General features: G+C 41.6%; 1 protein-coding gene across 1 annotated transcript in view; it reads right to left on the bottom strand.

The window, feature by feature from the left end:
* Positions 1 to 1,778: 1,778 nt before the first annotated feature.
* LOC101619122 (amphiphysin) overlaps positions 1,779 to 24,856 on the bottom strand; it is a 187,549-nt gene continuing 164,471 nt past the window's right edge. Inside the window, exons 18-21 of the mRNA XM_004676661.2 lie at positions 11,423 to 11,632; positions 9,558 to 9,791; positions 7,011 to 7,112; positions 1,779 to 3,001 (exon numbers count right to left, since the gene is read on the bottom strand). Of these exons, the coding sequence (XP_004676718.1) occupies positions 2,894 to 3,001; positions 7,011 to 7,112; positions 9,558 to 9,791; positions 11,423 to 11,632 (654 nt within the window). The 3' untranslated portion in view covers positions 1,779 to 2,893. The remainder of the gene's footprint in view (positions 3,002 to 7,010; positions 7,113 to 9,557; positions 9,792 to 11,422; positions 11,633 to 24,856) is intronic.

Genomic DNA, 24,856 nt, shown 5'->3' with positions numbered 1-24,856 from the left:
TCATGCTGGCAATTCTTTCATGGCCGGATGATTGGTTTCGTTATGTTGTAGCAGAGGGATCAGAATTCTGAACCCACATTCACTTTTCCTGGAGCCAAGAAGGAAGCATGTGGGATTCTGGCTCACACAACAGCTGTCCAGCTTTGTCCAAAGGAGCAAATGATGTAAGCAACGAGGCAGCATGAGGCATAGAGCTTCTGGCCACCCTAGGGGGCCTGGTTATGTTGAGGTATCACCGGAAATTCAAATTGCCAGGGGATGATTTCAACCCAGGTTTAAATACGAACATATGGTGATATTGCTAAGAATATGTAATTATATGTTTAACTAAGAACCAACAGCATTTTTTATGGGAAGGTCTTTTGAGTTCTGAGAAGGGCTGAGAGCTACTGGGTTTGTAAGAGAAATCTTAAATATGAAGAGGTTCTCTGGATGCAAGTTATCTAGACTAGACGGTAGTTATAGACTTACAATGTATATGATAGGTTGGTGAGCTGGGACTTTGGATTAGACTAGGCAAGTGAAATGGGAAGAACTTCTACTGTGTTACCTCAGAAGTCCTTGAAACTACTCACACCTCTTAGAAAATACACTGAAATGGAGTGGAATATTCGCTCTATACTCAAAGACCTGTCAGTAAAATAACACAATCCCATCTGCCACCCCCTCACCCTCTTAATTTCAGTGCTTTGGGAAATCTTGGATCTTGAAAACTCCTGAAACAAAAACTTGGATTACTTTTAAATTGGCAAAACCTATAAGCCAAGACAAAGACATTTGTTAAAAACATCATTTTGGAAGAACCTGTTAAATTCATATGGGACTGTTACAGGTGTGGGCTAGGCTTACCTGAGGAACCATGTTCTTCCCAGCTATATGCTTTCAGAGCCTTTATGGGTAGGAGTTGAGAGGAAGTTAGGAGATGTGGCTATTATCTGTGTGGAGTATTAGGTATGCTTTGTATAAGAACAAGCTTTTTAGACTTAGCTTTTAACCTCTGGGGACTACTCCCAAAGTCAAAAATAGCCATTTCTGACCTGCTATGAATCTTACAAAGCTGCACTTTACGTGCTGAAGTATCTTACTCTAGTCTTAATGTTCATGATAGTCCAGTTTCCCTGTAAATTAGCCCCTGGAAAAATCTTGGCTCAATCACAGCTATCTTTGTATTAACACTTAAATATCAAGCTCAGTAATCTACCAGAGGAATGCAAACCATGAATGCAAAACACACACCAAATTTAAAATTCTACGAATGCCCATTCTTGATCAGTTTACAAAATGTACAGAATGATATTAGCGGAAAAGAGGCTAAAGCACATGCAAGCACTTTAAAAGTTCTTTTCTATAAACAATAGCCCATGAACTGACTCCTTTATTCCATCTGATCTATTTTTATGAACCCATGAAGATAAACATGTCAGAAATTAAAGTGACCAAAAAAAAAAAAAAAATGAGGCTGGTGTGAGAGGAAACCGCTGATTATGAAGTCGTCCAATTTTCCGTGCTACCCAGATGGGGTGGCGTGGCCAGCGCCTCCTGAGAACCTCCACCCGCAGCTGTTATTTGTGCTGTAGTGATTGCTGGGCAGCAGGGACACCAAGTGACCAGCAATGACTGGATGGAGGGGGAGAAAGGGAAGAGGGCTGTGGAGCACAGCCCAGTGGAACAGGCATCTTTCTGCACAAATAACAACTCCACATCGACTTCTCAAGTAGAGCGTCCGACTGCAGCAAGCTTTCCCAAACAAAGGACTCATAAAAAGGAACTAGGGTAACTGCTGGAGATGACCAAAGGTTTATTTGGAATGACACAGCACTGAAAACAGAATTGTTACAGGTGACTTGTGGATACAGCATACATCATCTATTTTAGGTCAGGACTGTCTGTGAAGAAGATGAGCTGCATAAATAGAGAGAGGTAAAAAGACAGAGGAGCCTTTTTTAGTGTTCTTTTGGGTGAATTTCTATGCCCCATCACCTAGCCAATCTCACAAAGGCAGAACGAAGACTACTCAGCTGCTCGTCCCGAGGGGCCGACCTCCAGCCACAGGAGCCTGGCATCGGGGTGCTCAGAGCTGCTTGGGCGCCGCTTCCCCAAAGGGGCAGCTGCTCAGACACTCTAAGTGTCATGGCATCCTGAAGAATGCACTTTATGAACACAGATACTGTCGACTGTTTTGGCAATGGATGGCTGGTTTTGCCCTGAGACAAAACTGCAACTGTAATGCCAGACAGAATCAGAGCAATGCATGTATCGATGATGCTCCAGAGGCAACAAGCTACAATGGAAAGAAAGGAAGCAACTATGTATATGGAGTTTGGTGCATACACATAGGTCCAGGAAGGATGGGAGCTAGCATGTGTGACTGTGTTCATATATAGAGAGGTGTGTTGGAAAAGAACATTGAAAACGTTTGCAGCAAGTTCGTTTTTAAACACAGTAAACTTGAAAGGGAGAGAGAGCATGGGCTCACACCTGTGCAGGGGAAGAAAATGACCTCATAATCTCACACTACAGGATAATTCATCACGTCTTCTGCAGGGCAGTCACTCAGTACCATACATTTGATGCAGAGGAATTACGATTCTGGTTCAGAGAAAGCTACGTCAGAAGTGGTGGGAGGGGGTCAAGAACAAGAGTCTCCACAGCTTGGACAAAGCACAAACAAACCTGTTATCCATAAGGTGGGAGCCAGAGAGGACTTTTTCCTTAACTGGCTTTTTTTCTCTTAACATTGTTTTGCACACATGCTCCATTGATATGTCTTTCCACACTTTGTCTGACATCAGTCTGTAAATCATTACAAGTGTAATAGCAAAAGTGAACTCCTCAGGTTCTCGTGAAGGTTTAAAAACCCAGTAACCAGGCTCTGTCTACAATACTTCTGGGTCTACTCCAGGCGCCGGGTGAAGTTCTCTGGAAAGAGGCCTTTGTAGGTGGCAAGGTCTTTGTGCTGAAGCCAGTCTGCCTCTTTCACTCCCACCAGCCAGCCTGCATCCTGTAAGACAAAGATGGTGCTTTCAGTGTTCAACTACTTTTTCCAATTATTAAAATCATTTATTTAATATTGAAGATCAGGATGTCACATTACGTGAGTTCAGTGGGAAGGCTGTCACTGAAAAAGAACAGATATTTGAAATCAGTGGCTTCTGTATAAAGTACAGTTACTTTCAAGGTTACTATGAATAAATTCACAGAAAGCACAGTTAACTGATGCTTAGCTGGATTGTATTATGAGTTTGTAAAAAAAAAAGTTAACAGTACAGCCTGTGTAAAGAGAGGACCAGCACAAGGAAACATGTCCCTATCCTGTGGTCACAGTGTATAAAAGGCTGGAGAGCACCTGGGTTAGGATGCTGTGCTGACTGGAGATACCCCAGCTCACACCGTGTAACTGAAACAAGCCAAAGCACAGGGCTTTCATGTAGTAAGCTAGGTAGGTATGTTACTTAGTGGCACTGCTGAGTTTGTTGGTGGTGTAACATCTACTTTACAAATTCATATGAATTACAAAGCAACCTGATGTCCTGCCATTCTGGTTCTTTATAAATTATTCATCATACATATTTGTCTATCGTACAGGAGTGTCATAAAATGAAAACATTTGGTCACGGAAAGGTGAAAGAACCCATCCGAGTAGGGTCAGACAGCATGAGAATTGATATGTGAAATGGAGAAACGGAGGCTGCTGTGTACCCTTTGCCTGCTGCAGATAAGCAGAATCTAGGTGGCAAAGCTGAGGTGAGGGACAATATGAAGGATACAAGCTGCAGGAAGCAAAATGAGTGGGAAATGACTATCTTTACTATGTTAACCAATACTGGAAAGAGATCACATTTAAGATGAGGGATGGCCAGGTTTAATCTGGACCCATACTCTATAAATAGAGTTCGAGTACATCAGATAAAATGAGGTCTCAAAAATTAAATAAAGGAGCTGAATACATTCCCTTTTGATATAATCTGAGACTATAAATTGATGTTGTTATACAGACAAGAAATATAAGCATTTAGACAGGCCAATTTTTGAAGGTAGAAAACACTAAGAAAAAAATGACTCAATAAAATAACTGATAATATCCTTGCTGATGAGGGAAAGTGTCTTCTTTAAAATTATGGTGCTGTATAGGTGAAGGACAAAATTATACTTAAAAGATATGACTAAGTATTTTCCAAATCTCTAGTAAGTATATAAAAAGGTTATTTCCCCCCATACGTGTCTGCATTTGGCTTTATTTACAGTGAATGGAAAATCTAATAGATTCAAGAGGGAAATGATCAAAACTGGGGTGGGAGGAGCACACGGGACTGTGGTGATGGCACACGGTGAAGTGGTGGTGGGAAGTCCACGGGGGTTACAATCGAGATGAAAAAAATGTAGAAAAAAACGAAGAATGGTACGTATGTATGTGTGTGTGTAAATGTAATAGATTAAAATAGAGTTAAGCATTTTTAAATTGTTTCAGTAAAGAAAAAAGTTAAGGACTGGCACAAACCCATAATCAGAGGTTTTCTGAAATACAATTTATAAAGTGAAGACTACTAGCTAATATCAGGATTTAACTGAGGAAAATTAAATTTTAGCAGCCTAAACTAGGTGGTAGATTAAAAATCTGTTCATGCTAAAATAGCTTGCATCTGACAAATACTTCTTCATAAATTTAGAGTACATATTTATCGATGCTATACAGATATATTTTTACATACATGCGACTCTTTATCGCTTTAAAATGACTATTTCTTATTAAGTCCATATCGCAGTTTTGAAAGCCATGCCAGAAACTGAACAAGATTTGCAGGATCAAACAATATGAAAAACACATTTGGGAGACACAGGCAGTCACACATAAGCTTGTGCTTTCTAGGGTTTCTTTGCTTCCAGGTGGACGCCTGGTCTGGAGATCAGGTCTTAAGGCATGGCAGAGTGGAGATACCCAAAACCAGCTGTGGGGGAAATGATCTGGTCCTTACCACGTGTTGTTAATACACATACTTCCTTGAATTTGCAGGTATAAAACCTTGCATACAGCATTCTAGAGGAAAGAGAGCCCCAAAAGATTACTCAGAGACCAAACTCCTTTGTCTTGTGAACTTTTAAGGACTTGAGATTTGTTTAAAAGAAAGACAAAGGCTTCGTCATTTTCTTTCGGCAACTGTTCACTGACTTGCAATAACTTAGAAATTTGTTTGTAATCTGATATTACATGTTCACCTTTTGTTGTGTATACATTGTTGTCTACTGAAATGAACAGGGGGTTGACCAACTGATCACCATAGAAGTGGTGAAAAGAATTGAAAGTGATGAAATGGTACTGGATTCCCATAGCACAAGCTGTGGGCAAAGCCTGCTATTTTCTGTTGCCTCAGTGGCACTGTGGGGCTTCGTTGGCACTACAGGCCCCAACTCACACAGTTTGAGAGACCGCCTGCGGCCTGCAGTCCATCGCTCACCCAGGCTCACTACGAGGACCACAGCCCTGGGGCTCTGATGACATTCCCTTGGGTGACAGCAGCAGCAGTTTCCCCACCCGCCACCCAGGTATGCAGCTTGTGGGCAGGGCCCAGGGAGCTGGTGGTGGCCCTGCTGGGGCCTAGACTGTCAGCAGAGGAGGGCAGTGGTGACAGGGAGTGGTGGCTCCCAGCCACTCTGCCCCACGGTATGTAGCACCACTGGCAATAGAGCAGCAAACCTGCAGCTCCATGGCTCCTGACCCGGGGCTGCTTGAGGAGCACTGGGCCTGGCTGGGGTGGCACTGGCACTGGAGCTCCCTGGAGCTCCGGGGAGAGAGGCCTCCTGGCAAAGCAAAGCCACCCTGCAGCAGCTGGGACCCATGTCCCACTGCTGCTGGCAGGTCTTCACCAGCCTTAGCACTGACATGCCTGGCCCTGCTGAAGGGGCATCAGGGCAGTGGGCCTCTGGCCCTGCTGAAGCTGCCTCGAGCCCACAAGCCTGCCCTAATGTCAGGGCTGGTTGAGCTGGTACAGACTCGGGGCTTTTCCTTTTGTATTTGGTGCCTGGATTAGAAATGGACCACCCAAATTCAAGTTCAGTTTCATTCATGGAAGTAAATTAATTATTTGGATTGAGAAATGAAAACAAACTTATTGGTGCTAAGTGGTCCACTCAGATGATTAGGATTGAAAATGGTCCAAGAAGGCTTGAAGAGTGGGTGACCCTAAGAGAGGATATGAGGCAGAGCAAGAACCATATTGATTCATTTAGCACCCGGCCTCTGAAGAAAGGAGGACCCTACTCCTGGTCTCCAAAGAAAGGAAGGACTCAGAAGCCTGCTTCCAAAGAAGAGAAGCATCAAGCAGTTAATCGCTGAGGGATTCCCCGGATGGCTGTAGATCTTGGCCGAGACCCAGTCACTGGACCTGCCTCAGACATCAGCACAGCACAGCTGGCCTTGGCCTGGAGTCTCAAAGTGCTTTAGGCTGCTGGCTCCTACCAATAGCTCACAGGAGCTGTTACCCCTGGTGTGTCTGAGACTGCCTCCTGGTGACGACTGGTGACCACCACTTTTGGCCAATGCTATCTAACACCACTGACAGGTGAGAGACACTTGTGCCTGGTCATCTTTTGAGAGCTGCCCATCATTTTTGGTTGTCAGACACTGACTTCCCTGTGCTGTTGTCTCCACTGCAGTCTGATCCAGCTTCTGGTGCTTTCCACCCAAACGTCAGGACATTGCTATGGCTGCTGTGGTGTCGCCTGAACAGTCCATACACGAGCACCTGCAGCAGCCATTGTGAGGTGATCCAACTACTTTTGAAGGGGGTTTCACACATACATAGCGTCTGCATTTCCTGAATTGAAGATAAGGCACTGTCCCTATGATGTGGATCCAGAATGAGAAATGGTCATCTACTTCTCTAAACAACAAACAGCATAGTGGCATCCTGAAAGAGGCGCCTTGCAAACCTAGTTAGTGACATGCTGTTACCTTGCAGCATCTCAGAAAAAAAACAATATGAACTTCAGCAACTTTCAATCTCATCCTTTACCTGGTCAGCTTCTGAATCCGAGGGAACCACCAACACTATGTCACCCCTTTGTAAGGTAAGTTCATCAGAATTTGCTGCCTCGAAATCGTGCAGTGTTTCCACCTGCAAAAGAATGCAAAAGGACTGGTTAATTGTAAAAAAAAAAAAAAAAGAACAGTTAAAATCAAAGTGTCCCAACCAGATTATCAGCAGGAACTCCAAGAAGCATCTCCAAGATGAATAAGAAAGATGACGAAACATATCACATTCCAAGGAAGGTGAAAAAAACAACTCTGAAAACAGAAAGGAGATCCTTTTCTCTGTTTACTTAAAACAGTTTATTCTTACACACTGAGACTCAGGTTAGTGAGTGTGTAGTCAGTGATACAATGCCACCTGCAATATCTAAAATGTAGTGTATTCATTAAATTGTTTCTCATGTGTTTGTTAGAGATTTGCATTTCATTATAACCACATTTTGTTGTTGCTTTTTTTCTTAATAATAGTTTATTTTTACATCATATTGTGCCTTTTTCTATCTCAGTTGTAATTCCCATGAGCTTCCCATCACCAAATCACCTGTGTGACATCACCATGTTATTTTTTTAACCTAAAGTAAAAATGTTTTACAAACAGTTCTTCTCACTGGCTGTTAAATAATTTGTAATTAGGAAAACCACCACTTGAAGATTATAAAGGGAATCACTATTTAACAAAAGTCTGTGATCAAATTTTTGTAAAGAATTTCATCCCACCAGATGGTTTCACTCATTGCAGGAGTATAACAGACCAGGCGAGAAAATAATAATAATGAACAGCTAATACCAGAGACATTTTGTGGGAGTAGAGTGGGCAATGAGACCAAAAACAGTGGGGGGAGGGAAATGCACTGGACTATGGTGATGGCACATGGGTAAATTGGTGATGGGAAGCCCACGTGGATTACAACTGAAATGGAAAAAGGCACAAAATGTGTAAAAATAAGCTACTATGTATACATATAAAAAATTCATCCCCTGTCCTATTCTTTAAACCATGCTAATTTATTCTTTTCTTTTTTTCCCCTTGATTGAATACATTTGGCATATAACAATGTGTAGATTTAAAGTACACAGCATATTAATTTTATACATTTATATATTATAGGATGTGCCACTACTATTACTACATAATTAGCTCTTTTCAGTGGCTGGAATAATAATGCTCCAGTCCCAGCAAGCTGGAGGATTATACCGCAGCAAAGCTGTCTATACTCGCTACACTATAGAGCGAGTACAGAGCTCCAGACCCCCCTGTCCTCCTCATTCCAAGTTACCCTCAATCAACATCTACCCTGTCCCGCTCCTTCCTTTTCTGTTATAGAAAAGATTTCTTTAATGTTTGACAATACAACCCAAAATAAAAACAAAAGGAGAAAGAACAATGTAATGAGCCATGAACACATCACCCTGTGTAACTAGCCATTAGCCATATCCCTCCCCTCAACCTTACCCCAAAGATTAAATAATCAACTTGTAGGATTTATATTGTGCATGAAAATTATAAGATGGCACAGCTGGACATGACTGTCTTTCCCTCAATTATTCTTCTGATGAGAAAACTGAACGTCAGAGAGGTAAGTGATGCTCCTGTGTTTGCACTGTGAAGGAAAAGACAGGGACAGACAGGCCGGTCTGCCTCACCCGCCATACCACACCCACACTGCTCAACCTCCATACCCCAATAAGCAGGACACAGCAGACAGAGGCCCTCAATAACCACATGGCTGTTTTCCCTCAATTAATTCATAAATATGGAGTGAGGAGGAGGGTGGGGTGGAGTGGGGAGAGAAAGAAAAATAATGACCATTATTAATTAATTTGGCTCCCACAAACACAAATTTAACTCTTTTTAAAAGAGCTGAATTTTGACATATAAAATCAAATTATGGAACTTAAAATCCCAATCATATTCTATTAAGGATTGTAGCTTTTAACAATTGGTTAAAACTAGCATTTTTTTGGTACTCAAAAGTTTCCCAAGGGGTGGTAAGGACCCTTTGGTTCTAGGCAGCCATTTTATGGTCTCTTAGAGCAAAGTACCCATTAATATAGGTCTCTTTTTTCCTCCCTTTTCACTGGAGCCCATTATTATATTCACTTATTTTTAAAACATTTACTGGCCCCCTACTCTGCTTCACACACTAAAACAAGGCATGGAGTGGAGTGGATGATGGGAGAAGGTGTTGCCTGTCCTTGGAGAGACAGAATGTAGCAGGGAGCAGATGGCTGGAAGGTACCAGAGAAAAGTGCTGGGGTGAGCGGTTTACCCGCGCACTGCTGAGGGACATGCCACTGAATTATCAGCTATTAAAATATGGAAGAGCAGGAATGGAGACCTCACAATGTCAGCAGGGCAGGATCCTGCCACTTTACAACAGCAGGACTGGATGAAGGAGAAAGCAGTCCAGAGCAGAAGTAAAGTCCAAAGAGCAGAAGTAAATTTGGGAAATGAAAGTTTCAAGCAAACAGGCATTAAAACAAAGGAAGAACAAGTGACTAAGAGTAAAGAAATAAAAAAATGAAAGACCTTGTAGAGAAAGCCAGGAGGCATTTCCTGAGACGCCTCGCTTGCAGACTGCGCGGAGGGCGCGGGCTGGGGGGCCTCACCCGCCTTCTGCTCCGAGGCCAGCTCTGGTGTCTCGCTGGGGAGAGCGGTGTCACTGGTCACATCCTTGGGCTCTGCACCTACGGTGACTTCATGTTCTCCCTCCCCTTCGTTGTTGGAGGCAGGCTCTATGACCACAGAAGGGATGACCTTCTCCTGGGGGAAGAAAAATGGGATGGTCCCACGCAGGCCCGGGAGACACGACTTTTGCATGGGCCCCTGCCACTCTCCGTGGCTCCCACTTTCCCCACTCCCCTTTTCCACTAAAGCCTGCTGCTTTCCAAACCTGACTTGGGCTTTCTGCTTTGGGGTCTCCACCATGTGGGACCTCCCAACCGATATCACTTCCCCTCTCTCTCCAGAGACAGAAACCTGTAGTGGGGTCAAGGACACAGGAATGCAGTAGGATGCCAAGGGTGGATTCATTTTGCAGATGTCCTTTCTTGCCCCCAGAATATTATACCTGGCTTGAACCTTCTTGAAAGCATGTCTTTTCTTCTTCCTGAATTCCACGGGACTTCCAAATACCCTAAAACTGCAGTGTGGGTAAAAGTGTGGCCTGTGTTTGGAGATCATCTACTTACCCACTGCCTGGTGTTCGTCATCAGAGCCTAAAGCTTCTGAGGGTACAATCCCCACCAACACCCCAAGTTGTCTTTTGTTGGGGGCCAGCACAAAAGCAAAATATCAAGCTCTCGATCTCTCTTTTTTTAAACAAAGATGAACAAGGAGGGGACTTTCACTAGCACAATGGAAGCCTGGGATTGTTTGCTGCCTTTTGGATCAAATTACATATTCCTGTGTGTATCATGAACTCAAGTGCTTCCGTTCTTCAATTTGGAGAAAATAATACATTCTTTCCAAACAAAATAGCAACATATACAAAAATATTCCTGGCATGATGCCAAAAAAAGTCTAATGAAAAATAGCCTTGAGCTATTTTTCCAGATACCAGGGCTACCCACTGCTTGAAAGGGAAAATTCAGTCTCCAGCTTTCAGTTAACCTGGAGAGATTTTCAGAAGTTTATTGTAAGTAAACAATCATGGACAAGGAACACATAACACCATGCCCACTATTCACTGTTAACTCTAGAGCACAGAAGCAGCAAACGTGGAGCTCAGAAGGGCTGACACAGCTTGGCCCCTGGGTTTGAGACCCCCACAGTCCTGGGAAACAAAGGCGGGTGGCTTTGGCATGCTTCTCCGAGTGAAGATCTGGGGGTCCCTCTACCTGCATGTGTGCTTTAATGACTCATTTTCCTTTTGAATTTACAACACAGAAGTGGATAGTTGGTGAAAACTGCTGAATGAGGCACTCTAATAATAATAGCAAAATTATAGCCCTGATACGATTGGATCACTGACACTGGTTCTCACCATGCACTTGGCACTAGGTTAATACACTGTGGCCATTTTCTCACTAAACCTGTTCAACAGCCCTATTATTTTTCAAATTCTCTTCTTCCTTTTGCCATCCTTACCCTTTCACTGTTGCATATCATTCCTTTTCTTCAGAAATGTATTCCATATTTCCTTTCCCCTTATCTGTGCGTTAGTCCAGTCCATTCTAGTATTAGAGGGGCCCATGTGGGATTTCAAAACTGATATTGAGAGACCATAGGGATCGTTCATTCTGACAATTGAATACATACATATTTTGGTGGAGCAGGAACCACAAGATGGCTACACACGTGTTCTGCATCTAAAAGAGATGTCACCATTACCGAACAGATGGTTCCGGCTCTGGCACCATCTCTGCAGGGCCTCCATGCCTGAGGACACTCACCTGTGGCACTACTGCGTCTGTGTCTTCTGCCTGAGGTTGGTCTCTATCTACAACCTCTGTGGTTTCAGCATCCACCTTGGTGTCCTCTGCACTTGCTCCTTCCCCTACAGGAAGTGCTGCCTTCTCCGGCTCAGCTTCCTCCCCTGGGGCCCCTTCAGCTGCTGACACCAAGGTTCCAGCAGCCACATCAGCTTCAGTTCCAGGGGTGCCCTGTAAGCCAGAAACCAAACAGGCATGTCTCTATCCACACAGGCCTCGACAGAGTCAGCTCAGCCCTTACTCTTCTCTCCCCTCTGCCAAGGCTCACCAGATTTCCACGTTTTCTTTGTAAAGATCAGATGCCCAGGATTCCGATACAGCAGAGTCTGCCAACTCTGGCTTGTCTCTTCTTCCTGGGCACCCAACAATGCAACCCTCCTCAGGTTCCCCTGAAGCAAGCTGTTGCAAATGGAATTACAGTGGAAGGGACAAGCATTCCTGAAACATGTCTCTTTAGGTAAGGGCAGTCTCCACAAGCCATTTCTATTTTCACGGCATGGAAACAGATGACAGCAAGATCCTAGAGGACATCTGAGTCAAAATGGAAGCAGCTTGGGGCTGATTCCAAGTCATGAAAGAAAACCACAAAAAGCATCCTCAACGGGCAGATTCAGGGTTTAGAAAAACTGCATTTCAGTATAAACTTCAACATCTTCATGGGGAAGGTCCCACATATTATAATAGAAGCCAAATCAGATTGTGAATCCTTTATTGAGAAGAGCAAAGAGAAAATGAAGGTTTTGTTTCAACAGTTAGAGCACAGTCCAAAGAAAAGCTTTTAAGTAGTATTTAAAACTTTCAATAATGAAATACAGAAAATGTGATCAGAAATTTTAGTTTTAAGCAAATTATTTAGGGAGTCCAAGTCTTTAACCAGACTCTCACATCAGTGTGGCAGACTTGAGAGCTTTCAACAGGAAAGACAGGGGAAGAAGGAGAGTATTTAATTGATACTGTATAATATAACCTGGATGCATATTTCAAAAACTGATCTTGCTCTGATGTGGTTAGTATTAGCCATTCATTTTCTTTATCAGGTTCTATTTGGTTTGTCCTATTAAGGTAGGAAAGTCTTCCTATTGCGGATATTAAGTGTCAAGCCCAGAATACTGAAGGGGGGACTAGGAGTGCTGTCCAGTGGGCCAGATGGGAGATGGAGAAAATGGTCACCCAGTTAGAGTTAGAACAAAGCATGTTAAAAAAAAATCCACCTTATTTATAAAAATAACCTGTTGCAGGCCCTCCCTGGTAGCACAGCGGGTTAAAGCACAGCACCAAGAAGCTAAAGCCACTTCCGTATAAGTTCGATTCCCGCCTGCCCTGGAGGTGACCACATGATGTGGCAGACCTCTCCTGACCCGCCCGCTGCTCCCCTCAGCAGTGTACTTCATAGATCTGCCTGTTCTGCTCCCCATTCTGTCTCTGGTGAAGCCTCTCACTGCCCCTGAGCCTGTACCCCAGTTCTGTATGAATAAATAAATAAATAAATCTTAAAAAAAAAATAACCTGTCGCAGAGTACGTTTTTCTGCAACATATTTTACTTTGGGGATCACAAAAGGTTAACAGCTATCCTATTTGTTACATTAAGTAGTGCTCATATTCTTGGAAGTTTACTTCCCTCTTATGAGTAGCTATGAGGCGGCAAGACTCTCCATGCAATGATTCAAAATGTAGTCATGAGCCATGATAGAACCTTTTTTTCTCCCCTGTCAATAAAATTGGGGTTTCAGAAAAATAATCCTTTTAACACCAAATATACTTATTTAATGTGAAGTATAAATAATGATAATTATTGAAATAGGGTAACTGCTATAGAGGGATTTACATTCTGGTGAATGAAAATTCCCACAACAGAAAGTTTATTTAAAAAATTAAAAACATTGCATCTGTTTTGAATAAACAGTGTTTTAATGGAGGTTATTGTTGCTACTGTCATGAGAGTAATAATTACAACATAAATTAGGCAAACATAAATTCCAAAAGCAACCAATGTCAATAACTGCTCTTGGCATTCCTGTTAGAAAATCAACATTCTTTGCCTAGGATCTGGACCCAGCGAGCTTTCTTCAACCTTACAGGAAACTCATGAAGACAATGTGAATGCAGCAGGCTCATGGACTCAAGTGTGGAAAATAAGTTGTGTTGTGTCCTCCTAATTATAAGGCATTTATGCTTTCCAGATGTCTGAAAAAATCACGCCCATGGAGCAAACATCCCATTGGTTTCAAGAGCTTCAAAATGGATGCTCTAGACCCATACAGGTAGGTGGACACGGGGCATGGCTTGTTACACACACATGCATGAACATACGTGTTGCCACAAATCAAAAAGCTCTGTTATACTATTTAAGAGGCTTTATCTACTTCCATATATATAAAGTCCAACCACATATTATTAGTCATTGGACTTTACACTCAGCTGAACTGATGTACTTTCAGAAGAAAATACATTTCTGTACAGTACTGATGGTGTTGGCAAGGGTAAGTTTTAAAATTCACTCCATACAAATAAACCATTAATAAAGAGCTCTTGATTTATCTCTTGATATCTATTTATCTATTAATAGTGTTTTGTATCAGATTTACTGTTGCAAGATACCTGTTATCATCTTCCCCTGTTAAATAAACAGGCATGTTAAATGGACCTGACTCACATAACAGTGCAGGTGCTGTGATGTCGGCCACCAGCAGGTGGAGACCGAGGGCTGGGACCAAGGGCTATGGGACGATGGTCACACCCACAAGAGCGAATACCAAGAGTTCAGCACTTCAGCATTTACTAGATCTCTGTGACAAAGGGGGGCAAGGAACAAGTGGGAAAGTGTTGGTAAGAATGACAGCAAATAAAATTCACTGAAAGTTAAACAATGCTGGCAAATGCAGGATGCTAAGGAAACGCACTTACACAAGGGTTTTTAAAAGTCTTAATTTGAATGATCTACTTAGAGAAGGGAAAAGGTAACTTTTCACATTTTTCTGATCAATGAGTGATGAATTCCTGTATCTATAGCTGAAATGGACACTTCAATTTTGCAGAGCATAGGAACATTACAGAAGCACAGTCAGTCAACCCATCACTGTCTTCCCTCATCTTTCTGCCTCCAGCAGTGCTCGCGTCATCAGGGTGCCCAATCCTCCCTTTATACTTGGAATCTGGTCCACATTTTCTACTCTTATCAAAATATTTCCATTATAGGGGCCCTCCCTGGTGGCACAACGGCTGCAGCTGCCTCAGTGTGAGTTTGATCCCAACCCTGGAGGTGACCCACATGGCACAGCAGACCTCTCCTGACCCGCCAGCTGCCCCCCTCGGCAGTGTACTTCAACAATAAGCCTGTTCTGCTCCCCGCTCTGTCTCTGGTGAATCCTCTCACTGCCCCTACACCTCTGGCCTGTACCCCAGTTCTGTATGAATAAATAAATCTTTCAAAAGATATTTCTATTATAGATTTACTGGCTGAAATAGAATAACATAAACGTACAACAGAAAACAGAAATCCATTTGTTCAAATTAGGTGTTAGGTGTAGGGGGGAAAAAATCAAAGAAAGACTAAAAAGGTTTTCAGGGATAGAATTATCGCTTTTCACTGTTAAATGTATGCATTCTTATTTGTCAGCTCTTTTCAGATTTAGAAAAGAAAAGCTTTTAGACTCCATGTAGATGTTACACATCAAGGAAAACCACTATGATAAATGTCTACTGTTTTCTTTTTAAGTGACATCCAGGGAGATCAGAGGATTGAAACAATTGAAAGTATGTCAAGCCTTTGATATTCAGTGTCATTGCATTTTATATCTTTACTCCAAATGTCAACAGAAACGCCCTCATCTTTTCTTTTGCCAAAACTGTGCCATTTGTTGGCCAAACATATTTATGGTGGGGAACATCGGAAGCAAAGAGAGATTAAAGAAATTCTCCCTGCTTTGGGGCACATGTCCACAGGCACCCCTCTATTGCAATCTGCACATTAGTCACACAGAAATCACGGCTAGTTGGTGAGCCCAGCTCTCTGTTCACCACACCATCCGCATCTCGCTGCTTTCTGACCTTGTGCTCAACAACACCCTATTAGTACCTCTTGCTCCAGCCAGAAAATGGACTGAAATAAATGCAGCAGTGTCATTGTCCTGCAGAGGAGGGAAACCGCACTGAGTGACTGAACTAGGCAGCCCCCTAGGATGGGGCTGTGAAGTAGGTCAGCAGAGGGGGCAACCCTAGATCCAGCCACAGAATTACTAATCTCTGGGCTTTGAGGTTATCCATTCACTGTTTGCTCTCTTGGTAATATTGTTAATAGTTCTGAACAATGTCTGAAAAGCAGCATTTTAACTGAAACCAGGTATTTTTTTTCTGATTAAAAAACAATGGGTATCACAGCTTTAAAAATGATGAAGTAGGGGGCCCTCCCTGGTGGTGCAGCAGGTTAAAGCACAGCACAAAGAAGCTTAAGCCAATTTCGCGTGAGTTCGATCCCGCCTGCCCTGGAGGAGATCCGCATGGTGAGGCAGACCTCTCCTGACCCGCCCGCTGCTCAGCAGTTGTACTTCGTCGTTCTGCCTGTTCTGTGCCCCACTCTGTCTCTGGTGAATCCTCTCACCCTCCGCATCTCTGGCCTGTACCCCAGTTCTGTATGAATAAATAAATCTTTAAACAAAAAAAAAATGATGAAGTAGGGCCCTCCCTGGTGGCGCAGCGGATTAAAGCACTGCACTAAGAAGCTGAAACCACTTCCACATGAGTTCGATTCCCGCCTGCCCCGGAGGTGACCACATGGTGTGGCAGACCTCTCCTGACCTGCCCGCTGCTCCCCTCAGCAGTGTATTTCATCGATCTGCCTGTTCTGCTCCCCACTCTGTCTCTGGTGAAGTCTTTCGCCACCCCGAGCCTCTGACCTGTATCCCAGTTCTGTATGCACAAATAAATAAATCTTTTAAAAAAACGATTAAGTAACTTGTGGCATCCTTTGGATATATTTGTTTTTCTACTGCTTTTCTATACTTACCTGAGCCTATCTATTTCATAACACACAAATCATGTTTCTTAGAAAACTTGTAATGATGATATAAACTGAATTGCTTTTTCTCTTAAGCAATTTTATCACTGAACACTAGCTGATTTCCAGTTTTTGAATGTTATAAATGACACTGTAAAAAAGATCTGGGTTTGGAAGCATATTTATAGCAATTAAGTATACACATCTAAATGATTAAAAAACCAAGTATTTTTTCATAGACTTTTTGTGATATTCCTCCAATATTTCATTATGAAAAAAGTTAGCATTGATAAAAATGGAATCCTACAAATGAACACCCCATGGGTCTTTAATTGACAAGAAAAGTTGCTGCATTTGCTTCATCATGTCTTCTACTCTATCTATTGAATATATTTTGTTTTGATTCATCTTCAATCACAACATAGCTTCAAAATATATTTTTCAGAAATTCTCTGGAGGTTCTATAATCCTTAGACATATTTAATAATGTCTTTCTGTTTCATACATGACCAACTACCAATTTATGATAGAATGGCAACACTGTGCTTTTTCAGTGCTCAGAATCTGTAAGTTCTAACAGTTTCTGGCCTTGAGATCTGAGAAGGATAAGTTCTGAGAGGCCTGTTATTTGTAGTGCATAAATTTTCTAATATAGATGTTTATAGACCTATTTTGAATTTAAAGATTTTAAAGGATACTACTTGTCAATACTACTTGATTTGGTGACATCTTATGATCTGAATATGGATTTCTCCCACTAGGGACAGTCCAGTCAAGCATATTTTCTTTGACACTGGTTACCACACTTCTCCCCTAGCCTGGACAGTCCCTCCCTTAGGAAGAGTAACTACTCAACAATCATCTCTTTGGTTTTGGTTCCATACCAATGTGTTTGCACTATACTAATAGATGTCTGTCTTGTATAGTTGGAAAAGTCATGATATATATTTTTTATTTTTCAAACAAAATGTGTAATGACCTTTCTGTCAACCCAATATTTGGGGTGGGGTAGACAGAACTCTCACATACATTCTATGCTAGATAGACCCAATCACTAAACTTTAAGGACCTTCTGATAACTGGGGGCTCTTCCTGGTGGTGCAAGGGGTTAATGTATAACACTATGAAGCTATTGCAGCCACTGCAGCATGAGTTCAATCCCCAGGCAGGGAGGTTACCCACATGGTGTGGCAGATCTCTCCTGACCAGCCTGCTGCTCCCCTCAGCATCTATTTCAGTACATCTGCCTGTTTTGTTCCCTACTCTGTCTTTGGTGAAGTCTCTCACCTTCACACCTCTGGGTCTGTACCGCAGTTCTTGTATGTGTAAATAAATATTTTAAAAAAGAAAAATTCTCCTGGACTTCTAGGATATAGTATTGTTAAGGGGAAGGATGTCCTAAAGGAACCCTGTAGAGTCTTGTGGACTCCATCCCCTACTCCAGTGATTGGAAACTACAACTCTCAGCAGTACCAAGGAGAAAACTGTGAAGACCCAAGGACGGAGCTAAGCAAGCATTCTGGGACTCTGGGGGATAAATAGGGAGTGATTTTCAATGGCTCTGGGGGGGAGAGTCAATGGCTTTCTCTCTGGGGCAACAGCTCGCTCAGGACCTCAGGACCATATGACTGGGGACCATCAGTTAATTTGTTACTAGAGTTGCAACTCAGAGGAGCTGGTAAATATTCTAGCTACCTTGTATCTCTCGCTCTTTTTCGCTGGGTTGCTCCTTTTCCTTTCCCCTTTTTGTAAGTAAACCCATTATTGACCCTTTTGTGTGTGCCTGTAGTATAACTAAATTTTAAGCGCATGGGTGAGGACCCACAGACTGGGGTGCCCTGTAACAGTACTATAATACTTTAAATTGTCCTGTATATTTAATTATAAAGAACATTAAAATGATAAAAACATAAAAATGAATCTGATATATGTACATGTAGTGGTGTGTGTATATGCATATATATACTTGAATATGCATTTATATGTGTGAGTGCATATATTTAAATTTCAACTAAAATGGTATACTTCTAAGGATAGCATGGAAGGGACATTTTATACTAAGTCAAAAAGTAGCCATCTTTCTAGCATTTGCTTTTGACAGAAGAACCTGGCTGAAAAGTCACTTAATTCTAGGCTTACAATATACCCCAGACATGGAGAGCAATAATACGGATCCAATAGGCAGGCCTCTGCTAGACAATTTCAACTTATACACACTCTGTAGCTGTGGGGGGAACTGACACTTACTATGAATCTAGTTTTCCAGGCACTACCTTGGGCATTTTTACTTCATATGATTTGCCCAACAGCCCTATTACAAATTATTCCCACTTTCTACAGAATTCAGCTAGTACACAGAATTAAAATAACTCACCCAGTTCAACAGAATTAGAACATTCTACCTAATTCTAAATTCTGTGTTTTTTTAAAACCCACCAGCATCCAAGAAGACAATGCACTTCTCTTATCAGAGAGCTCCACAGCTCCCCTCAGGCCAGCTGTGCCTCCACAGATTCTCTGCTTCCAACCAACAACATACACGTGATGTTTCATGAAAGGTGGAGTGTATTTTTACATGTACTATGTTGACATTAAAGCAAACCAGTCATACAACAGCAAATGAGATACGCAGATTTCAGGAAGAGGCAGTTGGAATGAATTCCTCTATTTTTGCCATTAGTCTTACGTATTTTGTGGTTCAGAAAGATATCTATACAGTGGTCCAGTAGAAAGAAGCCATTGAAGCATGGCTGGCCTTGTCTGTTGCACTGACGAGTTTGAGAGAATACCTGGAATCTGGGCATCTTGATATTCCTAGCTAGCTCACAAGTTTGAAATAATGACAACCCCCAAGCTGGAAAGACCACAGGGCTCACCTAACCAGTGTTCTCATTTTACAAATGAGGACATATGATGTGTTCAGAGTAGCACTGGAAACACAGCTGGGGTCTGCATCTCAGAGTTACTTTTCCACTAGAGCACTGCCGCTGGAGGGACCCTCTCAGTGCCTCTGGGAAAGTAACAAAGGAAGATAAATACCACAGTGGGAGTTCAGGCCAGCCCTGCCCTTTCCTGCCTACCTCTAAACTGAGCTCTTAACTTGCCTGAAGGTGCTATTATTTGTGTGGACATGCAGCATTAAGGTGAACAGATTCCTCCGAATCTGTTTTAAAGAAAAGCCTGCAATGCAGCTAGGGTCATTAATATACCACAGAGAAGATTCCTGTACTAATACTGGTTATGGCTGGTGTTTCTCTTTACATGCAAACTGAACTTAGAAGACACTGTCTGTGCTAATATTCCTGCTACTTAACTGTGGGCTGAGCTCTCCCACAGCACAGGGAGCTCCCACGGTGTCCCTTTACCAGTGGCATCTGGTATTACACACTTCATGACATATCTATGCATTTCCTTTCTAATAAAAGAATTTATTGGCTTTTCCATCCCCTAACCTTCATCTCAATCATCTTTTTTCATTCTCCCCTCCTAATATTACCTGCAGTCCCATCACAAACCCCAAGCAGCTGGTCCCTAAGCAACTCGACTGCTGGTAGCAGTGTTGCCATGGTTACAGCTGTTAGAATTAATGCCATGCTTTAAGAATTAAAGTCTTCTGCAGAAATGCCAAAGAAAGTGAATTTTTGGTTAATTTGGACTTTAAGACTTGGCAGAATATTCAGTAATGATACCTCTGAGGATTTAAAGTTTTAATCAAAGGTGTATTTGCAAAGCACATAAAGAGGTGGGCTTATCTTTTGGAGTAAAGGTAAATATGTGCTGTATATGTTCATAGATGAGGACATGAGCAAGTAATGGCTTTTGAGTAGTCAAAATAGACAGACATGATGGAGGTCAAAAATAGTTTGTTAAACAGGTTAAGGAAAATGCCTTTACTGCACAATAAATTGCTGAGTTTGCCAGGTTGCGTACATTATCACTGAAGGGTACATAAAGTATTTGCTTCCACAAATGGCCCCTGGCTCGGGTTGGCAGAAGGGGGAGGCAGGGCTTCCAGACATATCCAGAAACCAGATCAGGAGGTAGTAATCCACCAAATCTCACATGGTCACAGTCCCAGCAGTGGCCCGGCCACAACCGCACACACTGTCCATCCCTGTGAGGCCTTGGGCGGGTCTTACCATCAGCAGCGTGGGGCCTGAATCTTTAGGAGGGGTGGGGCTTCCACCCTTGGAACAGTCCACAAAACTCACTCCATGGTGATTTGTCACCCCAACTGCCTAGCAAACAGAGGCTAAAGAAAAAAGTTAAAAATAAAGGGTGTTTTCATCACCACAAAGGAGATCTTCATTTTTAAAAGCAATAAATAGGAGACTTTTGAGAGCAGGAAGAGAACTTAAGAATCTGTTAAGGTTAGTCCTCTTAAAGCAAAGATGAGAAACCTGACAGAGAAAGGTAAGATGATTTCACCAAGGCAATTTCACAGCTTAGCAAGTTAGTCAGTTCTCCAGATGCAAGTCATCCTTCCAGAACTTCCCTTTTGATACTTACTGTAAACACATTGTAAAATTTTCTGGGACCCACCAGCCAGTCTGTGAGCAAAGCTTGCCTCACAGATATTCAGTGTGAACAGGCTGTAGCTTGTCCAAGAATTCTCTGACTAAACGTAAACATCTGTCTTTTCACCCCCACTGATGACCAAAGAGCCAGATAAAGACTGAACAACTGGTCCCCAGACTTTGCATCTCTAGCAAAAGGAAAGGAAAGGAAGAAATTAAATCTTGCATTGCCTTCCTTCAGCTTCAGCAGATCTTTAAGTGTCCTTAACTAAGAACAACTAAGGACTAGAAGCCTTCCATTCTAAATGTCAATGACTCATTGTTCCTACTTCTGTAAATGAAATTAAAACTTGTGTTTATTAGAACAGCTCTCACAGAATAAAATCTGTCAGGCTGTTTCCTGGTTTAAATCCTCATTTTGATTATCTGATGAACTCTTATTAACAATATTAGACATTTTATTTCAGTTAATACTGTTTTGCAGCCAAAACGGGAAATTAGGATACATACTGCCTCTCAGGAGCTCAAGGTTGATGACAGTGTTTCTGTTTCATTCTGACCCTTTAGCAACAGACCAGGAGCAGCTGCCAAGTCTAAGCACTTGTTCTGGTTGTGCCTGGAGCCTGGAGTCAGCATGGTGGTTTTCAGCTCGGTTGTGACTCCGATGACTTTCATTAGATGCGCTATGAAAGTATTCCATAAAAATGCTTTTAGAAAACCTGCTCTTTTTAAAAAAACATACCATCTGGGATAATCAAAAGATGAATCTATGGATTAAAATTCCAGGATATGAGTGTCATGCCATTGCTTTCTGGGTATATGACTTTGATTAAACTGCTCTGTGTCTCAGTTTTCATCTGTACAATGCACTAAGACACTTGCATACTGTTTTACAAGGTTGCTGTGAGGTAATGTATGTCAAACTCTAGCACATGACAATATCTACTACTACCCTATGGCCTACTGATCAGACCTAACCCCTCCTGGTGTTTCAGTCACTTCAGGTCATACACAGCATTTCTCAAGTGCAGCACCTTAACTGCTGGAATATAGGACGATTTGAGAAAAGGAAGGGCTCTCTAATCTCAAGTACTTTTTTCTGATGATGCCTATGATTTTTGCTTATGTTCACTACTGAGAAATGGTCCATGTACAGGTTCTATTTCCCTTGGAGGTGCTGAGAGGAAGGATGGACATGAAAAGGCAAGAGAACAAAGAACTATAGCACACCCTGGTATGGGAAGTTCAGTTTCATATTACCCAGGTACCAAATGAGTGTCAGGCACTGTCATCCAAGCAGTGGAATAGTCGAGTCACAGAGCACAGCTCAAAGATTCCGCCAGGTCTAAAGTTCGATCTGTGGAGTAGGTCTGGAACTGATAGTGGGGGTGGTGGGCAGAACTGTCTAAGCAATCCTGGTCTCATACCTACTGTTCAACCGGGCTGAGGAACAACAATGGTTTCTACTTGGGCTTGTGAATTGTGCTGCCTTAGCACGAAGAAGATAGAATCAAGTTTTAATGCTTTGAAGCTAATTATACTGAAAGCCATGTTAAAAGAGAAAAAAAAGTCAAGGCAATACGAAAGCTAGACACAAAAGTCATAAATGATCCTATTTATATGAAGTTTCTAGACCACAGAGAGACAGAAGACACATGGGCAATTTCCTGAGCTTGGGGAGATGAGACAATAGTACGAGGATTTAACTTGGGATGATGAAACCATTTGGAACTAGAAAGAGGTGGTGATTATTCAACATTACAAATGCATTAAAATCACTTAATTTTGCTCTTTAAAAATATAGATCATTTTATGCTATATGGATTTCATCTGATGTTTCACCTAAAACATCACTAGACACCCATCAACCATAAATGCTTTCTCAATAGTGAAAGAATAATCCGAAGCCTGATGCTCATGTTCACACATAACCATAATTACACTGAACAAATGATAATGCTGCAAAACCCTCATTTGGGTTTGCCTCAGGTAGCAGGGGAGATGGTCTGTGTTGGCAGGTCGTTGATGAGCACCTAAACGCTGTCCGTGAGGAAACAGCAATGTCCCCATTCTCCAGAGATGGGACCAGACAGGTCCAAAGCAACCTCTCTGTGGGAGGTTGGGGTCAGAATGTGTCCACCACCTTGTGATATTTTAGTCCTGGTTAATGTCACCTCTTCTCTGTGACTTGATGCAATGGGAGAGAAAAAGACAGATCTGGACTTAGTCACTCTGCTGACTTTGTATATCTCTGCAACTTATCTCTTTTTTTTACATGACATATTGAGCACTTGATACGTGGTAGCTTCTAATATTGTTCATTAGGAAATAAATGAGTCCAGATTCTTGCAAAAAGTCCACTTACATATATATACATATAGATAGATGTCAGAAATATATATATATATATATATATATATATTTAAATCAGTCCTGATAAATCAACTTAAGTTTGAAATTATTAAAAAACAAAAGAGACAAAACCAAAATTAGTGTCCAGAGTAATGGGTTAGTAATTAACCTTGCAGGATTCTCCAACAATTCTGAAACATCTTTATGCTTTGGCAGCAATACCATTCCTAAATTTATTTTTAGCACATTATTTTTGGAAATATAATAGACAAAAATTATGAGCATTGGTCTATTTCACATCAGTTGAGGAAAAATTTCTTGACCAGAACTTAGAGAAAATTAGGACTACAAGCATTGAGATAAATGTGAGTCAAAAGAATCTTTGTCTGCTTTTTAACCTAATTCTCTGATACATACTAAAACAAATATTGATCATATTTTTGTACCTAAGGAAAATTATTATTATTCCCATGACATGGAAACATTTGGGAAAGTTAATAGTGCTGGCGTTTAAAAGGCCTCTTGTCAATATACTGATAAAATTTAGTGTGATAGAGAAACATGAAAGATAATATTAGCTCTGTGAAGAATAAAACAAAACAACAAAAATATAATTAAACTTTTCTTGAAAGCCCCAGGTTTCCTTGTGGACACTGCTAAAATTTCCTGTTTTTAAAATTACATTTGCCTTTTTTTTTGTTATACAAAACCCTACAGACTTCACTTCATATGATATGTATTAATAACTGTGTGGTGACATTTTGGCAGCAAAATGGATGACATCAAAAGGTCGTGTCAACCCAGTCCTGACAGATGACAACCACAGGCAGCCTGTTAATTAATGCTGAACACAGCACAGATTTTGATGTATATACAACTAAATACCATACATTTAGCAAGAGAACAGGTCTTTCCTTAGGAAAAAGAACCCTATATTATGTTGGATTACATTCTTTGTGATGTTAAGTGAAAGAAAGAACACAGAGAAGAACTAAACTTTACCCAAGTTATGTCCATTTTAAAAACATGGGAGAGGGTCACTTATGATGAGTATGAGGAAAATGAACATGCTACTTTCTTAGTGAGTGTTCTTCCTTTATAGTTCCATCTGTATGGGGTGGATAAACAATGACCTGAACTTTTTCTTTGTGGAGAGGACTGGCCCAGCAGGTGAGCTCTGGCTTCACTTCGGCAGCATATATACTAAAATTAGAAGGTGAGTTCTGGACCAGTGGTTCTTATGTCACCGCCTGGGCTCAGCAGGTCCCTGAATCCTTTATGAGGCTCTCAAATTGCTTAGCACTTCACAGAGTACTAATATTTTTATTCTTTAAAGCTTACCTTTAAGTCTTAGAATACAAGTATCTTCTGAATGAAGAAATCATTCAAGTATCTCCCAATATTAAAAAGTTGGTTTTAATGATGTTTGCACTACAGTTTGTTCAATACTGTTATGTAATCACCTTGTTTTAAAAAATTATAAATCTTTTATAATTCTCAGGTATACAGGAAAGCATGTGATATATTTTAAT

The sequence above is a fragment of the Condylura cristata genome, unplaced genomic scaffold (genome assembly GCF_000260355.1).
Source record: "Condylura cristata isolate star-nosed mole 26May11 unplaced genomic scaffold, ConCri1.0 scaffold00005, whole genome shotgun sequence".
In the NCBI taxonomy this organism is placed as follows: domain Eukaryota; kingdom Metazoa; phylum Chordata; class Mammalia; order Eulipotyphla; family Talpidae; genus Condylura; species Condylura cristata.
Note: the sequence above shows the minus strand (reverse complement) of the source record. Positions and strands in the feature narration are given on the sequence as shown.